Below are 27,998 nucleotides of genomic sequence, written 5' to 3'. Positions count from 1 at the left end.
GATGTCGACTGACACATCAGAAACATGAAATAAGAATCCAAGATGTCACAGAATCAACATTGCAACAAATAATGCTTAAAATATGAATAACGAACAAGTGTATGAAGGAAAATTGCATAGTCTACACTATTAACAGGTGTGGATTTGACAGAAGATTGCTTGGAGAAATCTCAAAGAATCACTTCCCACTTCAAAATACCAGATATATGTTAATTCTGTAACAAATCCTTCATGCAGCTTGTTGAATCACTCAAAAAAAGAAACATGTCCGTAATCATTTCGATTTTATAAAGACGATCACAAAAGGGATATCTCTATTTCAAAAGAATCTGACCCATCCAAAAGCTTCACCATTAAGGCCAATATAATCACGGTTGAACAATTATTTAACATCAAGTTGTAAAAAAAAGCTAAATGCACTACATGGACTAATACTCTACTCTAAACATTTATCATATTCCGGGCTTGTTATACATGTACATCCACACAAAAGCTACGGTTCCTCATATACTGATTTCCTACATTTGTTTTAATCATAATCACAATCCTCCAGGGGAACTTCACAAAGCCCCAATTATAAAATATTCCAATTTCACAAAAACTGAGCATCAAGTCATATTACAGGCCACGAACAAGTGAAGTATTAAACATTGTGTATATGTAACGAGACGATTTAATTCATTTATCACAACTGCAGACTGACGGGCTAGACGTCGTGCGAGACAACATTTGACGCAACAAACCACCATAGTTTTACTTCATTTTAAATGTTAACTCTAACTTTGAAATTTTAGTAGTTTGAAGCCTACGTTACGGTCATTTTCAGCAAGTCAAAATGCTTATTCTCTTTACACCTTTCTGCAGTTGTTCAAATCAGGTAAGTAACTCATTTTTGTAATTTTTGGTGGTTCCACATCAATTTTAACATTTATGCATGATGCCAGGGTTGGATTGCTGTGTGATTTGTCGGCCCTCAAAACACTGAAATGTTCTGAAGAGAGCCCAACATTCAATTTTTTAACTTCGGCAAGGTGCATCACCAAAAACATACAACCTCCTAACACTGCACTAACAAACACCACAGGTGATGGTTTTAATGAAATTCATTAAAAAAAAAGTAATAAAAAAGTGAAATGGGTACCAAACACACGTTAGAAATGATCAAATTCAACACCAAAGTCTTGTATTGCTCCTCATGAAAAAATTAATGTTGTGAAATCTGTGAAATCGATGAACGAGTTTTCCACATCTCGGCTTGCTTTTGTCTCTGTCTTTGGCTCAATCACGAACCATTTACCCAGGGATGTGCAACCGTGAGCGGCCCCAGTGCAAACACATGTGCGACCTTGGTTCCATGCGTGTTACGGATTGTTATTACCCCCGCAGGTGCTCGCGACCACATGACACGCGTTGCAGCATGCAGCACGTACAGTGCAGCCGTGGTTATGCCGAGACGACGCGCCGACGCGGTGCTTTAATTCTATTCGTTTTGACAAATAAATCTTCATTTATCGATTTCAAGGAGAAACAAAGTTTTAATGCGGCAAAATTCCCCAATTTTGTGGTACACTTTCCAAGAATGTTTAGGATGAAATGTCATGAGCAGCATATTTTTAGAAAGGGTGTACCCTGACTTAAAATATTACAAGAAAACAAAGTGGTAGACAGGAATATATGTTTTATTATTAAAGTGTTGCATAATCCAATTTAATTTCTGATTTGATATTGTGCCAGCCGTAACACGCACTGAACCAGCTCTGAGCTTAAGTTGCACATCCCTGGGTAAATGGTCCGTGGCTCAATTCAGCTCAATGTAGCTCCTTTTTCAGGTACTTGCGCATCTAATATCAGACCAAGATTTGGAAGAATGTTAATTCTTTTGATGCAGTGATGCTCTGACATTAATTATGAAGCTTAAAATGAAGCCAAAAATGGAGAAAAAGGTGCGACTCGGCAAAGCTCTGGGGACATTTTTGCGTCCATGCTGTGATTCCCACAATCTAGGGTACATGAATAGTTTTCCACAGAATGTGCAAAGAGAAATTCATGCTCATATTTGCCAAGCAGACAGAGATTATAACTTAAGACCACTGGACAGCAATTGCTTTACTTCACCAATGAGCTTAATATTGCAGTAACTTCAATGCAGGGCAAAGTTTGATCAACAGCAATGTGACCATTGGTCAACTGTGCCCGGTACCCAGGATATATTTTATGCAGTTACCAGTCAAAACTGAACATGTTGACAAATGGTTACTGATCAAACTTGGCCTTGCACTGTGGGCAATACGTCAGGCTGATCTTCCCTCTTGGAGTGGCAAGCAGCTTTATCCAATGGTTCTAATTGTGCCTCTCACATTTCACCAAAGCTTTCTCGTCACAAATTCACATGGGTCATAACACATTCAATCTTGATGCAAAATGCCCCTGCCAATATCTCAAAGTAAATCAATTTTACTGATCACTGCGAAGCATCTGATGAGGTGCTCAAAATGATACCGATTTTGAAGGGTTCAGTAATACATTTAGCATCTACAAGCTACATGAATTCAGGAGTGGGATTGGCATACCAATTACAACCATGTGACAATATGGCTTGAAAGGCAAAATTCTGTCTCACAAATCTACTAGAAGCAATTTCAGCGGTTTCTGAAACCCATGTTAGAAGGGAACAACAAATTATGTGAATTAATAAGAACCAGTTGATATACCATGGTGCAAATCCTTCAGAACTTAGCGATGCAATGCAATACAGTGGGGAGTGAATCTGCTAGACCAAATTGTCTTTATTCCACATTCTCAGTGTGAAACGAATATCAAGCACTGTCTAGTTGCTTACCTACAAACAAAAGATTTCATTTCTGTAGTGAATTTTACACTACTATTAATACTATGCTTTAACAACTTTCGACCGATCAGGTGTGGTCCAGTAATTTTTGTACCCTTAAACCCCTAAATGGCTTTCGGTGTACAAAACATCATGAACCACACCCAACCAGTCAGAACCCACTTCATGTACAATGCCGTCACTCATTCCTCCTACAGGTAAAAGTATAATCCTCAACCCAAGAAGCCCTCCTTGCAGGCAGCAAAACTGGAAGAATGGAGTAGGTGGTTACTCTTTACGCGTCTTTCCTTTGCCTTTCCGGGGCGACTTCCTGGATGCGACAAGAATGGTTGGGAAAACAAATTGATTTTACAAGCTTCAGACTGGTGTTATGTGAGATACACGAGAAAAAAGCTTCAAGTTAGGTCCACAGGAGGCTGCTGCTATAAAACATCCGTTTCAATTCAAGCCAAATCACAGGCTTAATCGCAGTTCTTATAAAAAAACTGCAAACTTCTTCCTGAATCTGGTCCCTTTAAAGGTTTCTAAATCCTGGGCGCAGTTCAAAAAACTTTACTTGTCCAGGAGTGAAAGGCAAACCAAACTACCTACCAACACAGATGCATGTTTCACTTCAAATCAAACCATAAAAATCAACCCCGCATTAGACTTTGGCCAAAGGAGAAAGACTAAATGCTGGTCATCAATTGTCAACTATTGCAGAATATCCACTCCAAGAGAGAAGACAAGAGGATATATTTTTATAGCAAGGACAGTCTGGGTAGGGGAACTTGCCACATTTGCGCATAGGTTAATGTACGTTTGGTGTGGGATGTGCGGAGTAGATGCTACCAATTTCTGTTTGAATGTATGCTCTTCGCCTGTGCAATGGATGTGTGCACAAAGCCTGTAGGAAAAACCACCAACCAAACTGTCTCTTTTTTGCCAATGAGAGTGTGGTTCAACTCGGGATAGACAACAGACATGGGTATCATTTTATCAAGAGGGAAAAGATGCCGTGAGAGAGTCTGAGTAACTTTACCAACGGCTACAGGCAATGTACACTTCTGTGCAGTGTTTTACAGGCTTTTCAGTTAACGATGCACAAGCCAAATGGCAGTTTTGTTCAATCTGAAACAGTGCAGAATGCTGCAGGAAACTCTCAAGGGACACATGATGATCAGCGACCAAACCCCCTTTATTCCAACTGTGTCTATGCTTGAAGCACACCACACTGATGGGTCTTACCTGACAGTGTCGCCAGCCGCTTCGGTGGACTCAGCTGGAGCATCCTCCTAACAGTGAACACAGAAATGCACACACTGTCAGCTTTGGCCATTTCAGCTTTTGGAATTCATTCAAGAGAGGTGTTGCAAGACTTAGCTGAGAAAATACCCAGATCATTGAACAAGGTCTACCCAAAACACTGCCGCCGGCAAAATAACAAAATAAACAGACATGGGCCGGTTGAATCCCAACCCCCTCTGAACAAGCCTGGAATCTTGTCACAATACAGAGCTAGAGGGACTGGAACAATTGCTTCTATTTTTTAAAAACGGTTCAAGATATATTCAGAGGATAAGTGAATCAAATTAACACTTATATTAACAAATTTAGAAAATACGGACATCAACACAGCTACTTCAAAATTACAGCTTGGTAAAAAAACCCGGCTAGAGAAGCTAGCATGTCTTGGATATGAAACACACTCAATCATCACTAGGGGTGAAAAGTGGGTTACTGGTTAATGAAAAGCTCTCCTCTGTTTTCAAGGAGACAGTTTTTCAATTTGCAAAGGCTTCAAAAGACCAAAACAAAACAAATGCTGTACCTGCCATTTCCGGTCAGTTCTTGGCCATCCTGACATTTGTGACCTGGTACATCGTAATCAGGAATAAGTCGCTGAGGCCTTTTTAATGGCCGAGTAAAGTGGGGATGTGGGTAAATGTTGAGAAAATCAATGTGGCAGTTTCTGTATATTTTGGAAGGGTATGTAAGAAAGGTTACCATCACACACTTGAAATATGTACCATTTGAAAGTTTTCGAAATTCTCTTTCTGACCATGAACATATCTCAAAAAGTCAATTTGCGACTTACTTACTGATTTCGATATACCGGGTCACATTTGTCATAGCCCTAGTGGAAAGTGATCGAGTCACATCCAGGCTCCTTACCTGATCGGCTGATTGCTCCAAGTCGGCCTTGGTGGCCTTCTTGCGTTGTCTTACCCCACCCTCCCCTTCTTCCCCTTCTTCCTCCCCTGCTGCCCCTGCCTCCTCCTCTTCTCCTGCCTCTTCCTCCTCCCCCTCCTCTCCCTCCTCCTTGGTCTCATCGTCAGGGCTGGCTGCGTCTGATTTCTTGGCCTCCCCGGCGTCAGATGGGGACTATTGGGCAATAGCATTCAAACTGTTTTGAGCGACCCTGCACTTACATTTACAGTCAACATGAGCTGAACACAGCAGTCCACACATTAACCATAACCCTGCTACAGTTGTTGCATACTGTTCAATCCTAGCCTTAAAGGGTATTTTGGCGAGAAAGCCTGCCAAACACATCAGTCTGCATCATTTGTCCCACTGTTTGATCAGTGACAAGTTGTCAACCAATGGTCAATTTTTACTGCTAACCTGTGCACGAAACATATACCCGGGCACCAGGCAAAGTTGACCAGTTGCTAACAAACTGTCGCTGATTGAACTTGCCGAACGCGTGCCTGCCCAGTGCCAAACGATCCAACAGGTCCACTCCAACTGGTCCACAACCCTAAAGGCCAAACGGCCGGGAGTCTGTGGTTGCCAGCCACCTTGAGATGCAACAGCTCCCAATGACTAAACAGGGTAGTTTGGGGGGGGGGTTCTTTCTTTGTTTTTGGCTGCTGTTGAATTGCCTAGTGTAACAAAGTGCATCAGACTTCTACACCTGCTGTAACATGCTGCGTCTGGCGGGGTTCGGGATACGTTAGCAGTGAGCACAAGTGGCAGGATACAACGTGCAGCTTGACAGAGCCAAGGCTGATCTTTGTCCAGTGCCCTGCACGGCGCCACAAAATCCATCGGCATTGTGATGCATTGTGCTGCATTGGGCAGCATTCTCATTTCAGCTGTGTTGCATTCTGTGGCATTTAACGGGGTGCCTGCGAGGAACCCCATGGGACTTACGGTGACAAGTCATTCAAATCTCATGTTCAATCACAAACCATTCCAAAAACTTAATCAAAGTTTTCCTTTGTCACTCTTCATATCCTGCCTACTTGTTGACCAGACTTTAAAGTTTGAGCAACACTTGAGAATACTACAACCAATGACATCCTGTCTGAAATTTTGGCACTGGACGTGTGTACTTTTGAGCCGTCTACTGGCATTCTAAAATGCAATTTCTAGCTGGCAATGGACTTGAATACAAAAGGCTCCGCGTACGAAGAGGAGAAGAGGCTTTTTCTTTAAGCAACAATTTCCCTTGAGGCAACATACTGCATGTATGTGCTTGATTGAAGGGGTCTGGTATGGAATCTACGTGAGTAGTCAAACAGTTTTGTGGGAGCCTGACATGCATTGCAGTTGGGCATCAATTGTCCCTGTAATCATTCTATCATTGCTGAGAGGGTACCTGAGACAGGAGAGACAGAACCATGCACTGAGAGTTGTGATGGCTTTGGAATAGAAGCCGTTTGGGTCCCAAAATCTGCAAGTGGGCCAATGCACAAAAAACGATAAATCATCCTACTTTGGTGATATCGTTGGCCGTGTCACTTGGGAGTACTGTTGTTTCCACTGTTCCACTGTGTGCAGGCACACAGACAAAAAACCTCATCATTTGGAAACAAAATGGCATCAGTATCAAATCACGTTTCAACCATCGCTATGGACAGTTCTGCAGAAAGGAGGTTCAAAGTGGAATTTTGCCCTTACCCTGCGGAAGCACACCCTGAAGCAGACAAAGAGAGGTATGATGAGGACGAGGGCATAGATGGCCCAAAGCCAGGGACGGTCCTGGGCAGCGTTCATCAGGCCGGACACAACGCTATCCTGAAGGAGATAGAAACATCAAACTCCACGTGATTACTGGCGTACATTTATGGTCCGCAAGGGATCCTGATCACACATATAAAAGTACAACACAGCGACCTGAGTGCGCAAAAAAGAAAACTTGACCCAAAAACTCAAAAAGAAGAAAATAGGACAAAAGGCATTCAAAACTGTTAATTCCATCTTCACAAAAACGCTCAATAATCTACAGAAAGCAGACTGCATTACCGCCCACAGACCATAGATTGTCTGCGATGAATGACAGTGAGTGAATCACTCGACCAGCGTCAAATTCAGTAGCAGTTCATGTTTTTTTCCGAACATGATAAATGAGGTTTTTTTTGCATTGTGCCAGTGTGGTGAAAAAATATGCAGCACTCGGCATCACCTGTTGCTTATTGTAAGTGCACATATGAACACAAAATCTGACTTGGGATTCCAGGTACCCTGATTTCCATTTTACATTTTTCCTTTCAAAATCTTTTTCATTGTTCAAGAATGTAAACAATTGAGATTTTGATGACGGGCATTGTAGAAATAAGGCTACAAGTGAGAGAAAGCGAGAATTCCAAGAGTTCACATTGGCATTTAGTATTAGCAGTGCAATCATTTTTGATCCACTCGGCCCGTGGAAATATAACTAGCTGAATGAAACTGTAACAAGATAATTCGTACTTCATGCAAATGACAACATGAAGAGGGCATGACACTCGCAATTGCAAGTGCAGTATCACACTGTAAAGGCCAGTTCATAGTTGGCGCGAAAGCGAACACAAATGCGAACTGGTGAGGTTGGATCAAATACACGCGCTGTGAATTCCAAAAGCTTCAACTCGAGCAAAAAGTTGGCCGCAAATCTTCCTTGACATCAAACTTGCTTCGCTGTCACATTCGCCTGTCGTATGAACTGGCCTTAACATTGCATGCAGGTACCCATCTTGGGGTCTGATGAGTGACCAATGCTGGACGTGAACTCCAGTAGCCACTTTGTTCACAGCCTACTTCGCGGGTGTACTCACCGCTGAGCCCGACGCTCCCTCTTGCTTCTGCTTGAGCGCCCAGGTGTCTGCCGCCCATTCATCAGCCACGTCGCGACTGGACGTCACGATGAAGTTGTCAAACAGAATGCTGTCGGTCATCGACCAGAGCTCCAAGCCAACGGCAGCCTGAAAGAATGACATGGTTGGGATAAATGGTGGTCAAAACACCAGTTGTGGAGATGTATGGTTAAGCAGAGACTTTTTCGCACTGCCTCTCACGAACAAATCACTCCCCCTGTTCATCTGGAATAAGTAACAAGCAGCACCCAGATGTGGGTGCAACTTTTTTACAAACACATGTATTTCACAATTTGCTGATCTGAATGATTATAATTCAACTAGTGTAAAATACAATCTGAACTCTACAATATACTGTAATGATGTAGAGAACCCATGCAAGATATACTGGGGATAAATTAATGTAAACCCCTGGGTAGCTTTCAGCCGGCTTACCCCGGCTGTGACACTGAGAAATAACAGACTGTCAGATTACATATCGTAAGTGAATCGTGCTTCATGCAAAATTCTCAAATGGAATACAAACCTTAGGTGTACGTTTAGTTGTTACAGTACAATGCACTTAGACATGAACAATTCAGTCAGTTTCTTTGATAATGTAAATTCCACATAAAACTGGCTTTCACTGAAGATACTTTCATACGGCATCACATCACATGGGTTGATATCTTCCTGGATCTTTCCAAGACCAATGGCCAATACTCACAATTGTGGTCATACGGAAGGGCTCCATGTCCTCAAAGTACTCCGGGTTGGATATCCGCCTGGGCTTCCACTCCCCTTTGTAGGTGGGGTTGTCGATCATGGGAGGCTTCCATTTGCCCTTGTAGGCCGGGTTGGGGATGGTGGGCTTTTCCCACTTGCCGCAGCCGACATCCTCGCATAGAGGGTTCTCTGTCAACGTCAAATCAGAATTACAAATAACATGAAACACGACAGCCATTACCAATGGCTGCTGAAAGGCCACTTCCTGAAAAAAGACTTTCCAAAATCTCAACTTCCTTCATGAAGCTCACAGTGTTTAACAAAAGGAAACAAAAAACTGACTGCAACGCATGTTTTTCAGTTTACAGTTCCTGAAAAGGTTCCTCAAGGATTGCAAAGAGCCAGATCAGTATTTCAAAAATGTAAGCTCATTGGAGAAAACAGCACAAACACGGCTGATAGGGCTGACCTTCCGTGCATGTTTCGGTATTCTGGAATGATCAATAACACTCTATATTTAGGGCACTGGCCAATGGAATACTGAAGTAGCTCGGTGCTGTCTTCATTACCCCTACTACAAACCATTCAATGTGCATTCAGAATGCTTGAGTTAATGACGCAACTGAGTCGGAATAAAGGCTGTTTTTGAAAGTGACTTCACTTGCATCGTCACTGAGAAATAAGACCGGTCTTGGGCTTCAGAAGCAGCTTGACAATTCACGCTGGCGTTTTTTGCTGACTGGCATGGCAGCACCGGGAGATACAGTGACAAAACCGTGGAATTATAATAAACCTTTAAGTGCACACCGAGTACCACACTTACTTATTTTTGGCGGCTCCCATTCTCCATCCATATCCTCATCCCTGAAACAGACAGACAGATGTGCCATTTTAAACAACACAAACTACTGAAAAACTCTGGTCACTACTCTACTCAGTCACATCACGGACCATTTACCCAGGGATGTGCAACTTAAGCTCAGAGCTGGTTCAGTGCGTGTTACAGCCGGCACAATATCAAAGCAGAACTTAAGTTGGATTATGTAACACTTTCTCTAATAATAAAACATATATTCCTGTCTACCACTTTGTTTCCTTGTAATATTTAGAGTCCGGGTACACCCTTTCGAAAAATATGCTGCTCAAGATATTTCATCCTATACATTCTGAGAAAAGTGCACCACAAAATTGGGTATTTTGCCTCATTAAAACTTTGTTTCTCCTTGAAATCGATAAATGAAGAAGATTTATTCGTCAAAACGAACAGATTTAAGCACCGTGTCGGCGCGTCGTCTCAGCTTAACCACGGCTGTACTGTACGTGCTACATGCTGCAATGTGAGTCATGTGGTCGCGAGTTTTTTTTAGAAAGGCGAGAGCGCCTGCGGGGGTAATAACAATCCGTAACACGCATGGAACCAAGGTCGCACATGTGTTTGCACTGGGGCCGCTCACGGTTGCACATCCCTGGGTAAATAGTCCGTGGTTACATGCACCACAGGCCAGAGGACGATTACATATTTTTCAAGAATTTAGAGATATTTCCAGATTCCCAGGTTTGTACCAATACTGGGTGGTTGACAAAATGTCGATCATCTCAGGGCTTTCACTCTTTCTTTTACCCAAAACCATTTGTCGACACAAAGAGGAAAATGGGTCAAAATACAGTATTGCAAGTTTGTGGTAACACCATGGAATTTTTTTTCAATTTGATGCATCAAACAGTGTGCTACGTTCATCATCAGAAGACAGGTTAAATTAAGTTCATGGATGATGGATCCAAGTTAAAAACCAAAAAAACCTATTTCAAAAAGAAGAGTTCAAAATGAAATGTTCTAAAGGGTCCAAATTCTAGTCAGGCTGATCAAAAGATACCATAACACCCCTTCACACAATAAATAAAAAAAAAATGATTTACGGCCAAGCCAACACACCACGGCAGGTTTTTCCCCTGTTGTGCCACTGAGTTTCAATGAGTCACCTGTCCACTGCGCTGAAGCCAGTGACTAGACTAGGCCTGGTCTGATTAGACAGCCAGCATGCAAGCTATCCCTGGGCAAGCTATGGCACTTGATCAGTCTACCGTGAGCATGAGGCATCCTAACAGGTTACTGATGCGGTCATATGACTCTAACTGGGCTAGTGTGCCCACCTGTAAGCTACAATTTGGCCAGTGGTAGCAAGCAGGTTAACTTGATTTGCTGTGGTTACAGAGCGATTATTGTGAATAAGGTGATCACAGTGGCAGCATGCCTGCCACCCCTACTTGAAAAAAAAATCAAAAACAGATGAGTTCAGCAGTAATGTCTCACAAAACAAATTTCATGTTGGTTTGACATTTCTTTGCCGCTCTCTCAGTAGAGGTTCCTTTGGGACTGGTCAAAAAAAAAAAAGTTCCAGCTAAGCAGAGGTTCTAGTGCAGACACAGTTAGAAAAGGAAGTCTTCGAGTACATAACAATCTATTCTATTCTCTAGACAAGAATGAGATGTTCCTTTATCTAAAGAGGACTTTGTGTCATGTAGATTTTACTATAAATGTGGAAAAGGGGTGGGGAACGAGGTTGTGGGGGAGTGTGCTGACCAGTCATCTGGCTTCTCTGCGTCTGGATCATCGATGAGCTCCGACTCATCCTCCAACCAGCCGTCTGGCATGACTGCATCCTCATCAACGATGGTAGCTGGTGCATCTTCATCCCAGTCATCGGGCTTTGAGGCATCTGGGTCCGGTATCCTGAAGGACCAAAACAAATCGAACTAATAACTTGTGTGTTGCGTTTACAACTGCAAGTTATCCGACTTAAACACCATCTTGATCGGATACACGTAACTTTGTTCACTTATCTACTCAACATTATGTTCTCTACAATTGCAGAATTTGAATTCCAAATACCTCCATGGGCCACCTTTCAACCTCAAAAGTCTTGCGCTGCAATTTTTGGTTTCCCAATGTTTTGGCTTTCTTTACTCAAAGAGTTAAAATAACCCGATTATAAGCAAAGAGGTAACAAAGCAAGCAACGGAAAACAAAGAATTTAATGCATGAACAGCACTGGCATTATGTCATTAAGTACACGTCCTCCTCTTGGTAACTATGGCAAAAGTAAGATTATCAAAGTTCCACCAGACAAAGCTGAAATAACAGCCAACATTTCAGTTAATTACACAGTTTTTCAGAAAATGCATTTTTATGCAGGGCTGTATGATTTTTTCCCTCACCAATCATACAAATTATACCAATTTGTAAATGTTCTCCACTCTGTAAAATGGCGACTGGAAGCAGCAAATCTGAAGGTATATTTCATTGATAATTACTTTTTCCTGTCATCCCAGTCTTCTGGTTTCTCGTCGTTGGGATCGTCGATTTCCTCAGGCGGATTGACCGGTGGCCTAAAATGATCAGATAGACAACAAGAGGGAACTTGAGCACTTTGTAAGTTTTTGAAATCACACATTTTCTACGTGTTACAGGAGATTCTCCAGAAAAATTGTTCAGGGCAAGTTAAGCTAGTAATACATTTCCCACTGCAACTATGCAACGTAGGACAAAAACTGTACACTCGAAACTGTGTCATTTAGGATTTCCCAGAGAATTCGAGCGAAGGCATTTCATAGACAATTGTGACTTGATCTGGGAATTCCTGTCAACAACTAGCAAACCTGAAAGAAAAAGATAACAGATAGCCTTCACTAAACCTCTAAACATCTGAGTCACAGCTGGATACATGTAGATGCTCCAGACTGGTTCACATAAAATGTAGGGACAGGTAGCTGGTAATGAGGTCTGAAAGAAATTTCTCAAGGTTCCTATTAGTGAGGAAATTGACATAAAGATGCTACCCTCATGTAAAAAACTAAACAGAATGAATGAAATATAAAATAATTTGAAATATTATTAATGGTTACGAGTTCAGTAAACAGGGTGTCCACAGAAGAAGTACACCGAGAAAAAATTACTGTAATAGCAAAACTACATGTACTTTATATCTGGGAAAGAGAAATATAAATGTATCTCTAGAGAGGGCAGAATGTCCTCAAATGAGTGAACAAACTAGATTGATTTTAAGGTTACTGAAATCGGTACTGTGACAAATTTGCGTATTTGATTGACAAGGCTCAACCATGCAAGTGTACAGAATACCAAACGCCTTTGCTTTAAGAATGCATATGGTTTGTGGATAAATGTAACAGCGAGGAACAGTTTGTTCAATTCTTTATCACTGGAGATGGGGCAGGTTTTGGCATGAATGGAACAGATAACTTCCATAACGAGCATGTGTATGGTGGACTTTGTTATCCACTTGCAGCTGCGTCCTATATGTATGAGTGAAACATGAGCAGGGAAAGGGTAAATGTCTGGGTTGGATGGTGCGGTAAGTGATCATTATTAGGACCGTTTTTCTTCCAAGCAAATTTAAATGGACAGGACTATTTGAATCTGATTCAATGAATCTGTGGTGCAAGCAGTTGAACAGATCTTCCTGAGACAATGACATGGAGCTTTCAGTAGCGTGTGGTGGGCTCAAGCTAGTGCCCCACCTCACAGGCTTGTTGAGGCAATGCCACAGTTTCAGAACTGTTTGGGGAACAGAGTAATTTCTGTTTAACAATGAAGTTTAATGGCTGCCACGGTCACCGGATTTGACACCATCCAATTTCTTTTTATGGGGTTAACTGCAGAACAATATTTTCACTACGTTGTTAAGATGATGTATTGATTAAATAATACCCTTAAAATTGTATTTAGTATTTTTCAATGAGGAACATGGACTTTGTATATGAGGGAATTTCTATCTGAAACTGATTAGGGGCGAGCAGTCTTATGCAAATTGTAACAATCAACATAACTTCGGAACAACTAAGCAGCAGGAATCTTCGGCGTGAAGAAGGCTTTGTCAGGAATGGCTCTTCGAGTATGAGGTGGGTGGATAAATGTTAGGGTGTGCCTTTCATCCTTCACCATCGGAACGGAAAGGATACACCTAATGAGTCCTCAGGACTCACTCCATTTGAGTTAGTTTACGGCCGTGAAGTTAGAGGCCCTCTTAAACTCACTGAAGAGAAATTCTTAGATGAGAATGAGGAAAGTCATCAGTTGGATTACGTGTGCACGTTCAAGGAAAGACTTGTGAAGGCCTGTGAAAAAGCGAGCACAAATCTTAAGACAGCTGAGAAAGCAATGAAGACACAATTCGATAAGAGAAGTAGGTTTAGCAGGTTCAAGCCTGGAGATAAGGTTTTGGTGCTGTTACCCTTGCCAGGTGATCCTCTTTGAACAAGATTTAGTGGTCCTTCTCGGATAGAGGAAAGACTGAATGATGTCAATTATATTGTGCACACTCCAAACAGAAGGAAAAGTAATCGACTGTGTCATGTTAACAGGCTAAAGCCTTATTATGAGGGAGAAAATGTTGAACCAGTAGCTGTTAACTCAGTCCTGAGTGACACAGAAAGTCAGTTAAAGGACGGCCAGATTGAACCAGATCCAGAGTTTCCGAAATCCAAGGTGGATCCTTTATCCGCCTGGGTATCTAATTCAGACATCTGAAAAAAACTTGAATAAAGTGTTTGATTAATTACCTGAAAGTCAGAGAGATGACATCGTGCGTCTAATTGAAGAATACAAACAACTTTTTATGGATGAACTAAGCAAAACCTCTGTAGCTGACTTAATCTTGAGAAACTAAAAGTTGTAAGAGAAGAAGTTAAATATATGTTGGCGCAAGACTTCATTGAGCCAAGTCATCGTAGCTGGAGTTCCCCTGTCGTTTTGATATCAAAGCCAGATGGATCACAGAGGTTCTGTTTTGATTATCGTAAAGTGAATACCGTAACCAAGACTGATTCGTACCCAATTCCTCGAATAGAAGATTGTATCAAGAAAGTAGGAAAGGCCAAGTATGTCAGTAAAATCGATCTACTAAAGGTATCAGCAGGTTCCTTTAACAGAAAGAGCACGTGACACATCCGCTTTTGTCACCCCCGGTGGCTTATATCAATGTAAGGTTATGCCTTTTGGCATGAAGAATGCCCCGGCAACTGTCCAAAGACTCATGAATAATGTCATTGAGGGGCTCGATAACTGTGTTGTGTACATAGACGATATAGTTGTATACAGCAATAACTGGCAGGAGCATGTCAAGCACATTAAAACTTTGTTTGATGCACTGAGCAGGGCAGAATTGGTGATAAACTTGAAAAAGAGTGAGTTTGCAAAAGCCTGAGTCACATATTTGGGACACATTGTAGGCCAGGGTCTAGTTTACCTTCGAGAGGCAAATGTTAAGGCCATTGCAGATTTACCGAATCCTGACAACAAACGGGAGTTACGTAGAGTTATTGGAATGATTGATTTTTATCGAAAGTTTGTTAGAAATTTAGTGACGTTGTAGCTCCACTGATCAATTTGCTGCAAAAAAACACGAAATTTGTTTGGTTGGAGAGATGTCAAAGATCACTCGATCGACTGAAAGCAGTCTTCAGTAACAAAACCATGTTAGCTGCCCCAAATTTTGAACGACCTTTCAAGATTTTTGCTGCAAGAAAATGAAGACAAAGTAGAACGCCCAGTCAGTTATTTTTCTTGGAAATTAACCAGACATCAAAAACGGCATTCCACAATGGAAAAGGAAACACTGAGTTTGATATTGACTTTGTAGCAGTTTGGTGTTTATGTAACTTCGAGTGCAGGTGACGTAACAGTATACACAGATTATAACCCTCTTGTCTTCTTGGATAAGTACAGAACTAAAAACCAGAGACTTTTCCGCTGGAGTCTCTTGCTACAACCATTTCCTTTGAAGTTTGTTCATGTAGCTGGCAAAGAAAATGTGATTGCCGACGCACTTTCTCGGTTGTAGGAGAACCAAATGAAGGTTATGAAAGTATTTGTCTCTCCAAGAAAAAGTATAAAAAATGAGACTGAAAAAGAAGGATTTTTCAGGGTAAATTTTTTTTTAAGGTGCGGAGGTGTTAAGATGATGTATTGATTAAGTAATACCCTTATAATTGTATTTTTCAGTGTGGAACATGGACTTTGTATATGAGGGAATTTCTATCTGAAACTGATAAGGGGCTAGCAGTCTTATTCAAACTGTAACAATAGACATAACTTCGGAGCGACTGAGCAGCAGGGATTTTCGGCGTGAAGAAGGGCGTGTCTGGAATGTTTCTTCGAGTATAAAGTGGGTGGATGAATGTTAGGGTGTGCCTTTCATCCCTCACCATCGGAACGGAAAGGACCGTGAGCTTCACAATTGTGCCCAACGCCAGCTGTTCAGGGGAGTTAACCTCTGGGGCACACGCCTGGGAGACCGCCGCCAGATGGAGTGACGATGGTCCTTAACGTCACGACGTGAACGGCCATGTTGAGTTTGCATTGTAATAGTGCTGCCTGGTCTGTTTTGGCGACTTCGTCTGACTTTTGGGCTTGGATCCGAGTCTCCAGAACCAGAGGCCATCTCTGGATTATTCGACGTGCGTGAGCTTATTGTAAACGGCCGTGTTGACCCACTAACGGGAGGGCCCGTTAGTAACCCTTCACCCCGTACTTCACCTAGAATCGTCTAACAACAAGAATCAAGAACCCGAAGAACAGAACTTTGAAATTTCCATTTAAGTTTGTTGTCGCAGTTTACCCCTCCCAAATCACCTTGCATCCAAACTGACGGACAATTTAAACTATGACCTTGTCTGTGATTTAATATGTTCCGTCGATTGTATTATTTTTTGAGTGGTTTAATATATCAGTAATTGTTGAATACAGAACGAGAGTGAGAACTGGTTCGCTTTCATTCTTTTGTCTGCACACTTTGTTTTGGTTCCCCTCTGAGAAGTGAAACTTAAATAAATGAGGGCTGGGTTTACTCTTCAGGGTGGGGATCATAACAACATCCCCAGCCAATGTTCAGGAGTTACTTGCAAGAATAGTGGAGGGAGTCAATAATCTCCATCAAGACCCTGAAATGATCAGACGAGCAGTAAGGGACATGCTACAAATATGCCAGATGTGCATTGACGGGAATGGTGGCCATAGGGAAGGCACAGCACATTAAACTTATGAGGTAATTGGCAAAAACAAGGCAGATTAGATTGATTCAAATACATTCTGTGTTTTCAAGAATGAATGTTTTCTTAAAGCAAAGGCATGTGGTACTCTGCACACTAGCATGGTTGAGCTTTGTTAATCACATATGCAACCTTGTCACAGTGCCGATTTCAGTACATTTAACATCAGTCTAATTTGTTCACTCATCTGTGTCAATAACATCACAAGCTGTATACCATTGAAAAGAGGACATTCTGCCCTTTCTAGACATGTACTTCTCTTTCCCATATATGAAGCAGTTTTACCATTACAGTAATTTTTATCTCGGTATACTTCATACCAAAAGTCTTTTACATTGTGAAATGATCCGATTGCATATTTAGCAGAGTCGGCGCTCACGCTCAGTTTAATTGTGCTGAGAACAAAAGGCGAAATTCATCCGCATGCCAGCAATGCAGTAGCAACCTAGTACGATCTTGAAAGAACAATGTTTCGCCAAAATTTTCGTCCTGTCCTAGCCACGTTTTTAATGAAATCTTACCAACTGGGGTCTTCCTAGCTGTGGTCAGAGTGTGATGGGGGCATTAGGAGCTAACCACAGTGTCAGTATTTTGAATTATTCACTGGTATCTGTGCGTCACATGGCTCAAAAAAGCATTCAGTGCAATCAGCTTTACAGTACAGTGCTGATGTTCAAAATTCAAACAAACAGATTAATCACAGCGGTTTAATGCAAATTGCTAGCACTTCCTACAATTCATTAATGATTGGGATGGGTACCAGTCAATAGGTACTCCAAGTATCTCCAATCCAATGTTTTCTGGACCTTAGTCTTTTCACAGATCCAGGTCTCTTTGCCTGGTCTTGCTTCACATCTTTTGGACTTTTCGCCTTGGCGTTTACTTCATCTTACACAAGCACCCCCGGGGACAGTTTGCTAGCACACCATCCCTGCCCTCCCTCCCAATTTCTACCGCCCCGTTTTTCAACTTACGTCATGTCTTCAAGGAGATTTCCTGAGCTGACGCTGGCCTGGTCAACAAAGATCTCAAAGTTGTTGTCTGTGTTCACCACTGGGAAACCAAACCCAAAGAATGACAACAGGAATGGATTAAAAAAAGGTAAACTCTTGAATTTGAGCAAATATACTTTGTGCAAGAATGGAAGATGCAAAAGTAAAGTGCCCTTTGTTTAGTGCACCACAAGTCCGTGGCGGCAAAGAGAAAAACAGCAAACTGAGCTCTCTGTTTCGATGGAATCATTCAGTGTGGCACCTTGATGGAAATGGTCACTTATGGGGCTGAAAAAAAGGCTGTGGGTCCCTACTGATTTACATTTTTCAAGACTGTTTTTACAGGCCACAAATTTAAAAGTAGCTCTCAATTTCCTACACATTTCTTATGGTCAGGTCACAATTTCACAGTACCATTTACTGTGTAACTGGCAATATTTTATAAAAAAGGAGGGACGCTATCACTTTTGGTTAAAATCTTCATTTTTAAGAAAACTAAAAATTCTGCTCCTAACTCATAACCCAATTGCAGCACGGCAGTAAGTCTATTTTAACCAATCTTCCTTCCTAACTTACCAAGAGTGAAAAGATGCGTTTTCTTGTCAGTGAAGATGCGAGCAAAGTTGCCTGACGGCTTCTTGGCATGCTTCTCCTGCAAGTACAACACGTAAAGTTACACAAGTCAACACTGCACTGCCACGCAAAACCATTCTAGAATCCAGAACACTATGCTGGCTATGTAGGAAAGCACCGTTGCACTGAAAATTCACAATTGTCCCCAATGTGTTACTGTAGTTTGGAATTGTGCACTTGCAAAACAAATTTTACGCATGATTTTCTCAATTAGGTCTCATGAGACTAGAACAATGCCAACTTCCTGGTTAAACAAAAGCCTTGAAAAAAAGTAGGGTGTTTTTCATTTTAATCATAAGTTAATGGAATACAGCCAATAACAAACTGTAACAGTACATTACCCTTAATAATAAACATACATCAGAAACCAAGGCTAGTTATTTGAGTTTTCCAACCGTGATTGGTACAGACTAGAGTTGTAGACTTGAATCACTTGACTTGGGCGAGTCGGGCTCGAGTCGCTATTTTTGTGACTTGTGGCTTGACTTGTAACTATCAGTTTTTGACATGTCACTTGACTTGGACCTGCAAAATTGCCTCGTGACTTGACTTGGAAAACTAACGAGGTCTGCTATTTGTAGTAGTGTAGTAGTAACCATGGAAATTGTTATCACACAATAAATTGTAAGTGCACATCTGTACGTGTAAATTAATCAAGCGAGTTAAGTTCATTTGTCTAAAACTTGTAAGTCTTATGTTGATGCCCGGCCCCGTTTACTTATCACAGTTAGATAAAACAATGAGTGATTTGACTTGCACTTGAACAAAAAAACTTGAGACTTGCTCGTGTTTGGACCAAATTGACCTGCTTTGACTTGACCTGGGATCAGATGACTTGTGACTGGAACCAACTGGCGGTGACTTGGCTTAGACTTATAAAAAATTGACTGGCTACCACCTCTGGTACAGACTGACTGTGGGACTGTACGTTAGTAAAATAAAGCCAATGGAGGAATGCTGCTTGTGACTGATCTTACCTCATACGCTCCAGTGACTGGATTCTTGTGTCTGAAGATGAAATGCAACTGCAAAATGGAAGGACAAATTTACCAACGGTAAATCCATGTCAATTTTACTGGTCCGTGCCAGCATGCAAAGTCAATAGATGCAAATATGCAAATACAGCAAATGCACTTGGAAGCGTTACAGAACCATGACCAACAGGTGTCTGGCTTACCTTTTGATCATTTCCACACTTGTCAGGTCCAAACATGATGGTGTAAGGGGTTTTGTCCTGCATGTTTTTCTGGAAGGGAATGAATAATTTGTCACTCGCAAAGAAGTTGAAAAAGAGAACAATTTCCTGGCCGGAGCTTTTTGTTTTTTCCTTTACTTGCCACGGAGCATGACAGTGAAAATCTTCCCATAAATACAACTGCAATTATCACACGGTGTCTTAGATACTGCAATTCACAGGTCAGAAAAAAACACAAGTCAAGTTTCCAAGAACCATCACTGGCTCGAAGACAAAGCTTGAATCTGCTTGCATATTGACTAAAACAGTAGCAATTAAATCACACATCATATACAATCTTGCATGGCAATAGCTTTGAAGAACTTTCGAGCAAGAACTGTAAAGTTCTCATTTCACTGCTACCCGTTCGTTTTGGAAATATTGCTGCAAGCACAGTATGCTTGGGAGCAGCTAGGTAGCCCATGATAATACTTTAATCAACCTTACCAAAAGTGCAATACAGCCCTCAGGTGTGAAAAAAGCCCATGTCCCAAAGTGACATCATTCAATCATTATAAGCTGATACAGATGCAGAGATGTCAACTTTTCAACATGAAAAAGTGTAATCCTATCGCACTTCTAGTTCCGGTTTCCCGACCGACCCTAGTTTTTCGGCACGACCCTAGAAATTTTCATTGGCAAATTAGAAACAAATTTTTTAAAAGTTTTTAAAAATTCTATTGTCTTTCTTTCAAAACAAACACCTGTCAACAACTTCTTTTCATATCAAAACACCTGCATTTACTTGACTAGCATTGTACAAGTGTGAATTGTAATTAATTCTGGTTTTATTCAAATCACTTTTGTGGCAATTCTTGGCAATTTTCATCCCATTCAGTCAGCACAGAAAATTGTCAAAAATCCTTACCTACCAACCCTATTTAATCGGAAGCAGAGCTATTTTTTCTTGGCCTAACTAATGTGCTTCTTGATATCGCAAGATCCAGCGTGGGCAATATTTATCATGTCACAGTTACATACGTTGCAATACCAGTAAGCTTCTCCACGACAAGACTTTGCAATAAAGGCCTATTTTTGTGGTGTACATCATTCGTCCCTGAACTTCAGCTCACTTGTTGTCACCGTGGAAAACAAGTCCAGTTGCTCACCAAATATCCAAGAATCAAATCCTTGACAGTCCTCCCACTCCGGTCAACTTTAGCACAATCATGATGTCTGACACACGTGTACGATATGGCTGTATGTACAATGCACAATCACGTGCCTATTCACTCCCTGTTCATCATAGCGTTAATTGGTGCGAACGGATGATTCAACCACGCTGGTTTCTACCGCTACTCACGCAGCTTGTATTCACCAACTGCGGGATGCAAGCGATACATTTCTGACGCGTGCATTACGAGGCCGGCTCCGCGCTAGCTTACGTAGAGTTTATGCACAACTGTATGGTTTTGTACCTTGGAGTTGGAAATCATAAAAATCTTAGTCTGGATTGTACAATCATAAACCGACTAAATATATCGTAAAAATTACGCCTAAGTTGTACAAGTTGGCATCTCTGAAGATGGCACACTTTCCCCACAGAGCAGTGGCAACAGCCATGCCCAGTGGCTGGATCAGACAGTTCAGTGCCCAACTTACCAAGTCCAAGTCTGGAGTTTGGGACAGCAGCTTGATGTAAGCACCGCCGCATTCCATGCCGTTCTGGAACTTCACTTCATATCTGTTGGGAAAGAAGACAACCCCTAATCAATTATATGTAAGCTGCACCTGCTTTGAGCAGCAGTGGTGTTCCTGAGGAGGATAGGTTGCCACAATTACAAATACTTCCATCTTCTGGTTTGCTTCAGGTCGGTGCAAACTGTTTAAGGTTCCAGGACCATTTACTGACAGGATATTTAGGGGTGACAATTTTCTTGGTGCAAAAAATGCTGGCACTGCTTGGTTGATGAAATCTTTGTTTCTATTTTGAAAATGAAAGAAAATTACACATCAAAAACGAAGAACTGAAGCTGTCTGTTTAGGTTACCAGTTTATGTATGAAGAACATCTTTAAAAGATGAATGCAAAGATTGATGCATACTTACTGCACAATAAATGGCTCATCATCAAATACGAATGGCTTGTCCAGCATCGCTCCGATTGCATGATGCCTGGCTTTGGACTGTTAAACGAAAACAAGTTTTCAAAGCTTGAAATGGCGTTTTTGAGGGGACTGGTTTGCTATTAAGAACATCATGAAAATTTCACACCTCATAAGTTTGAGAAAGCGTATGCTCAAAAGCCTACAAAACCGACAAAAAGCTGACAATAATCTACACAGTCATACAAGTACAAGGTATTTACTATCTCCTGACAGAAAATGAATTTAAATGGAAATGAACTATTTCAAAATGCAGGTAAACACAACCACAATCATGGTTCCATTCCTGTTACAAAGACACTGTTATAAATGACAAAACAATGCACAACAACTCTTTCAAAGTGTGGGGATAGCCGAACTGGAAACGCTTCTTATTTATTAGCTGACATACGGTGCATGTAACACTGGACGACCAAATGATCAGTAACTTCACGTTTACATCATTTTTTTTTAAAAACGGTATTTGTTACATGGACATCAAGAACAGGTGCACTGTGGCTATGACCAGATGAAGTCTAAAATGTCATACATATTTCGGTGATATCTTTATAGGGCATCGTACTGCATTCTGAGTTCTTAAGGATGCAACACAGGTTCAGAATGCTCACACATGTACAAGTATACTCGCCCATCTGTTAAGACCTCGTGTTATTCCTTGAGGTGGCCTAGAATCACATGTAAACTTCTGATACATCCAGTCAAACTAGCAACAGCCCATTCCAGCCCATTGTACATGTAGATCACCCTGCAGAGGCTGGTCCTCCAGGTTCTTAATCAACCATTCCATGTTTCTGGCCACTCACCTTGAGTACTAGGCCAAGATCACCCTGCAGAGGCTGGTCTTCCGGCTCTTCTATCGACCACTTCCCATCGTACTTGGCCAAGTCTGCATCCACTCCGTCCTTCTTGGCTGAAGACTGTACCCATCTGGACAAACAGTGAAGACACCACACAAAAAAACAAGTCAATCCCATGACCTTTGGTTAGTTTTCCTTACAATGTGTTTCAAAAGACGGGACAATCAAGACACGTGTCTGCTTCACAAGTTTAATCCAAGACCATTGATTAACTGGTACACATGTGCCAGACTGCAACTACTGAAGGACTGACTTCTCTCATCACAAAACAGCCGAATGCCATCACAGCAAATCAGTCTTGGTTCCTGGCTGAACGTTAGGATACAGTGTATACAGCTATTGATAAACAGTGGTATGATAAATGACAAGAGGCTGGCCCTGTATAGCAGCTTAAAATAGTCTAACTACTGCAGCCAACTGAGGATAACCTACAATCACAGAAGCTCTCAAAGTTAATGTTTTACTGACTTAATTGGTGTCACGGCAGTTAACTGAACTGAGCGACTGTGCCCACTAAGTCACGTGACCTACATGCATAATAAGTATTAAACATGATGTCCTCTCATAGCACAGTGTATCATAAGTGTCATTAACCAAATATAAAGCTGATAGATGGCAAAGTATTATTCTAAGCTTCATTTTTGACAAACAATCCTTCAAAACACATTTTGTTATGCAAGGACACCATGTTTGTTGATGTTTGATATCCACTTTACGGTCAGGTGACTTAGGGGGCACAATTGGTCTACTGCAACTTCAAAAATTTGGCTAATTGCTCCGGAGTTTCAGTCACCACATGAAATCAATTTAATTTGCACAAAATTGTGACCTGAATGCCTCAAGGCAAGAGACTTAAAAATTAATAACGTACCCTTTGTACAGGCACACTAACTACGTACGAGGAGCCATGTATGAAATTCAGGAATTGAGGAATTCCGCACTACATGTACAAAAGACAAGGTGCCAAGTTTTTCAACGGCATCAAGTGAAATTTGATAGCAGCGATCAGCTTGTCTAAGGAATAGACTCACATCAACACGCCGCCAATGTTACCGCAACAGCAACAATGCCAGTTCACAGTCAGTGAATGCAAGGCGAATTTGATGTCAAGAAACAAAGAAGGTGCAGTTCACTCGTATTGAGATGTGTCCAACTTTTGCCAACTTGCGGATTAATCTCCGACTTTACATCTCACAAACGGTACAACATTGCCCTTAGGGATGTCGACGTTTTAGAACAACACACTGATCAATGACGTGCAGTGAGTACCTCTTTCCTATGGCCGATGCATCTAGGAAGGCATCGTGGAAATTGGTGGGGCCCTTGGCACGCGGGGGGACGTATTGCACTATGACCTTCTCCTTGACGACTTCTGGCTCGGGTTCATCCTCGATGTCCACCTCGTCTCCCATGTCAAAGTCTTCCTCATCTTCCTCGCCATGCACCGGGCAGCAGTCCAGCACCACAGCCAGGGCAACAAGGCACCACCAAAGCCTCATCTTGAATATCTCCTGAACACCATGAACGAAAAAAAAAAACAAACACCCGAATCAGGTTTACAGTTCGTGAAATTTCAGCTCATAAAATGTAGAGGATGTCGGGGGGAGGGGGGGGAGTAAAACGTGGTGTGTATCCTGAGTGGGGTACACAAGAGGGCCTTGTTTATGGATCTAGACCTAGCCAATGAATGTCATACATATGTACATGTATCATGTAGCACTGCATCACGTTCACCGTTAGAGCAAAGACAGAGCAAGGGAAGCACTGTGTTAGAATACCCCTAGAATACCCCCCTTAATCATCTATCCCACTTTGTAGCTGGCTATGGTATCATGCATGCATACTGGTTTGCTTCAGTCTCAGACAGGGGAGAGTTCTACATGTACCTTGTAGCCATGCAATGTCGTAGCACCAACAGGGTAGTCGGATTGGAGTTAGATTTTTTTCAACACTCCCCATTTATTCCCTGTTGCTTCATTCTCAGATAGGGGGAGTTCCACCTTGAAGACTCTCGTCATCAAAGCGTTATATGGACAATATTAGAGATGTGCCTGGCTTTGACTGCACAGCCATTCATTTCTAAGGGGTAATTTTCCTGTTGCTGGGTATTCTCCTACTCCATCCCTGAGCGTTTGAACAAATACCTGTGTTGGGTGAGATCAGTCGATTTGCACAAGTGCTCAATCTTTGTGCAATCTGCCAGTCTTACTGTATGGTTTGCCACTGTTTGCCAACAATCCTACCCTCAGCCAATCTGCTCTTCCTTCTAATTCAGTTGTGGAAAATTGTAAAAAAAATAAATAAAAGAATTCCATGTACAGGAGCCACTAATTTTTTCCTGAAGTGACGTTCAAGGCCTGGGGATTGTATATTTGGGGACCCCTCTGTCATGTCAGTTTCTAACATTCTTACAAAAAAGGTCAGTCCCCAAAGGTGTACAACCTTTGGCATTATTTTCTTAATTATTCTTAATAATTACTTTTTTGGTAACTTCAGAACAGTAAATCTGAAGCACATGTGACTTTCTTACACAATTTTGTTTCTCAACCTTGCTCCCTTCACAACCCTTAGTGCATGCACTTTGCTATTTTTACCCTAACCACCTAGGCCCCTTTGGCTGGATTCACCCCAATCCTTCAAAATCCTCCAACTGCCCCACGAAAAAATTGGATACAGCCTCTGTCTTCCCAAATCCTCCGATATTTCTAGAATATGTTCTGTGGACTAGGGGGTGCCCACTACCTCAATCCTTCAAAATCCTCTGGAAATTCCTCTCATTACACACATTTTTAGGCAGTGTGAATGGTACCCTGAAGCAGTATGGAGGATTTCACATATTAGGCATGAATTTATGCATGGCTGAATGCAACACTAGGTCTAACCCACAACCTTGAGACAATGCATCTTTCGAAATCAGCAGGGCAATTTTGCCATGCAGTTTCAATCCTCTAAAATCCTCCAAAACCGCCTGGAGGATTTTGAAAGATTGAGGATGTTTAGGGTTGAGCTTGGTTTCCAAAAGAGAGCAGCTACATGTAGGAACACTGTCCAACATAAGGGGGATGAGGTTGCTTCCTTTGCCTGCTTTGACCAATCAGAAATTGGCTTTTTACTGGAGCTTTTCAGCAACCAATCAGCAACATTCTACGTGTACCAAACCAGCTTGGACACTACTGCCAAGTTTATATTCAGAGCGTGCGTACACTTTGTGCATCACTGCATGTTCTGTGTTGTTGTCATCGTTTTTACCCATAATTCCCCTGAAAAACCCAAACCATGCCCATTTACCACAAAATTGATTCCACAATTATTCAGCTTAAAATTATCATTCAACATAGAGCCATCATTATCGAGGCTTACATTTAGCAACAGAGATGCACATCACAACTCGGAGACTGCCCATAAACTCTGAAAAGTCCCTTTATTCAAGGACGAAATCAGTCTCCCAAAAGAGAGAAAAACAAGTCTGGTCCAAGCCAATTTGGCTCATCAGGCCAGAGTTCATCTCCGGTTTCCTTGACTGAGAATATTTCTATTCCTTCTGGAGGGGATGCCAGTCCATCGTAGGTTGCTTCTCAAGTTAATGCTGGTATCCATTTATACTCCTGGGTGGAGAGAGGCAAGCAGGGGTGAAGTGGCTTGCCAAGGGCCACAGCATACTGCCAGCAGCTGGAGTCGAACCTCCAACCTATGACTGGCAGCCACAGACCCTCACCACTTGTCCACATGTATCCCAAAGAGTGAACGCCCTTTAAATACGGACAATTTTTCAAGTGGGCTTGGTGATCCTACATTTGTACCATTGCCCTGGGGATCCTTCAATGCCTTAATTGGTTTCTGCAGAAGAAAACACCCAAGGCTGCCATTTCAAAAGAATTCTACTGTTTACTTCTAGGATTACATTTACAAGCAGGTGTCTGCAATGGGAAAAAAACTGCATCCAAACAATTTTTCTGAATACCAATCCTTTACATACATAGTTAATCAAGTAACATGGCACAAAGTTCATAAAACAACTTCGATAATTGATATAAATGGAAAATATTGAAGAAAAATTTATAACAGCATGTGGATATTTTTTACCCAAGCCCACTTTGGAAAAAAAATCCTCTTTTAAGGAGCCATTCTCTCTTTCTGGGGACTCGTTTTGTCTTCAAATGAAGAGACCTCTCCGAATATATATAGGGACAATCTCTGACTGAGTTGTGATGATGTGCACCAATAGTACTACTAGGTCCCAACAGGCCCAGACAAAGCAAACCTATTTTCATGACATGATTTTCCGTTCTATCATGTCTATAACAAATAGGAACAAGGTTTGCAAATACACAAACCCCAAAGGCCTGGCAATCTGAAAGAAGAAAAATTGTCAAAAAGTCAAATTTATTTAGCAGTTAAAATGGCCTATGACAGTAGTACGTGCAGGCATGGCAGGCTGTACATGGGGCCTTGGTCTGTCTTAAAATATAACTTTGTTTGACATGCTAGACCACGCTCCCAGGGTGTCAAGTGGTGTTCACAGGCCTGGGGCCTATATGGATTTTTTTCTATTGCAAAAGGGAAATAAAGTTGGAGATTTCATAAAGCGACTCGACCGATTGACCGAGCCTACCTCCATGCCCAACCTAACCTGCTAACGTTACACGTAAAGTAGTGAAGCCTTAGCTGACGCTCCTAACATTTAACAAGTAACATAAAAATAACTGGGGCCTTTAAGCCCTACATTTTCTTCTGTCAAATGAACTTTCTCTTGCTCATTTACGTTTCTGTAATTTTGCTGCCTTTCTACCTCCATGTTCTGACTACCTACCTTTGTTTCCCTTTAAGTTAACAACGGTCTTTGCAGGAACAGTGGAATCCAGGACAGAAAGCCTACTCGATGTTACACACAATGATCATGTACATGTACTGTACATGTACTTCGCACGGTCGATCAACGCTAGCGCTAAACGTATGCAAACGCGTGGAGCAACGTGAATGGTCGCCGGATCTGTACCGTACGAAACATGTGCCAGAGCAGTAAAACTGATGATTTATTTGTAATTCTAAAAATGTTTTTTAATTTTGAAAAAAAACTTTTTAATGTTCAAATTTTTAATTACTATTTATTTTCATTGAATTTAATTTTTTTTAATGTTTTAATTATCCCAAATAAGTATCGATTTTATAAATAATTTCCATTCATGACGTTAAATTTATAAATTATTGATTGTAAACTCATAGTCTCTTCTCCAGACAGTTGAGATTGTGTGTAGAGATCAGCGGTTTGAACGAACAATCGAACCAACGAAAACCCTTGATGTATTGAGGGCGCACTCCTAGAAGGCCGTGGACGGGCGTCTGGCTCGCAGAAGGGACCGTCCCTTTTTATCGTACTGATCAACCCTAAGATTGATACATGTTTTCGATTTTCTGGAACATTCAAAATACATAAATTCAGCGTCGACGACGAAGTTAAAATTTGGAAAACCTCCGAAGTGGGCACGATCCAAAATCCA

At 41.6% G+C, this 27,998-nt stretch overlaps 1 protein-coding gene across 1 annotated transcript; it reads right to left on the bottom strand.

Annotated features, from left to right (window-relative positions):
* Positions 1 to 55: 55 nt before the first annotated feature.
* LOC110975927 (calnexin-like) lies at positions 56 to 27,468 on the bottom strand. The gene is made up of 18 exons (XM_022228806.2): positions 27,311 to 27,468; positions 23,770 to 24,011; positions 22,447 to 22,570; positions 21,588 to 21,664; positions 21,142 to 21,223; positions 19,483 to 19,551; positions 19,283 to 19,330; positions 18,249 to 18,324; positions 17,655 to 17,733; positions 11,929 to 12,003; positions 11,198 to 11,347; positions 9,440 to 9,480; positions 8,618 to 8,805; positions 7,873 to 8,019; positions 6,737 to 6,853; positions 5,003 to 5,212; positions 4,076 to 4,122; positions 56 to 3,158 (listed from the first exon to the last, which is right to left on the bottom strand). The coding sequence occupies exons 2-18, from the start codon at positions 23,997 to 23,999 to the stop codon at positions 3,116 to 3,118; spliced, it is 1,803 nt and encodes a 600-aa protein (XP_022084498.2). The 5' UTR covers positions 24,000 to 24,011; positions 27,311 to 27,468; the 3' UTR covers positions 56 to 3,115.
* Positions 27,469 to 27,998: the final 530 nt, after the last annotated feature.

This window comes from Acanthaster planci, linkage group LG02 (genome assembly GCF_054643075.1).
Source record: "Acanthaster planci isolate LZ-2023a linkage group LG02, COTS_SCS, whole genome shotgun sequence".
Classification (NCBI taxonomy): domain Eukaryota; kingdom Metazoa; phylum Echinodermata; class Asteroidea; order Valvatida; family Acanthasteridae; genus Acanthaster; species Acanthaster planci.
This window is presented reverse-complemented; position numbering and strand designations above follow the sequence as displayed.

What these genes read in the sequence shown, in the direction of transcription:
- LOC110975927 (XM_022228806.2), bottom strand. Translation starts at nt 23,999, where the DNA reads ATGAGGCTTTGGTGGTGCCTTGTTGCCCTGGCTGTGGTGCTGGACTGC. An exon ending in ATGGGAGCCGCCAAAAATAA is followed by an intron (nt 8,806 to 9,439) that starts GTAAGTGTGGTA and finishes TGACGTTGACAG; the next exon opens with AGAACCCTCTATGCGAGGAT. An exon ending in GCGGCTGGCGACACTGTCAG is followed by an intron (nt 3,159 to 4,075) that starts GTAAGACCCATC and finishes TGTCGCATCCAG; the next exon opens with GAAGTCGCCCCGGAAAGGCA.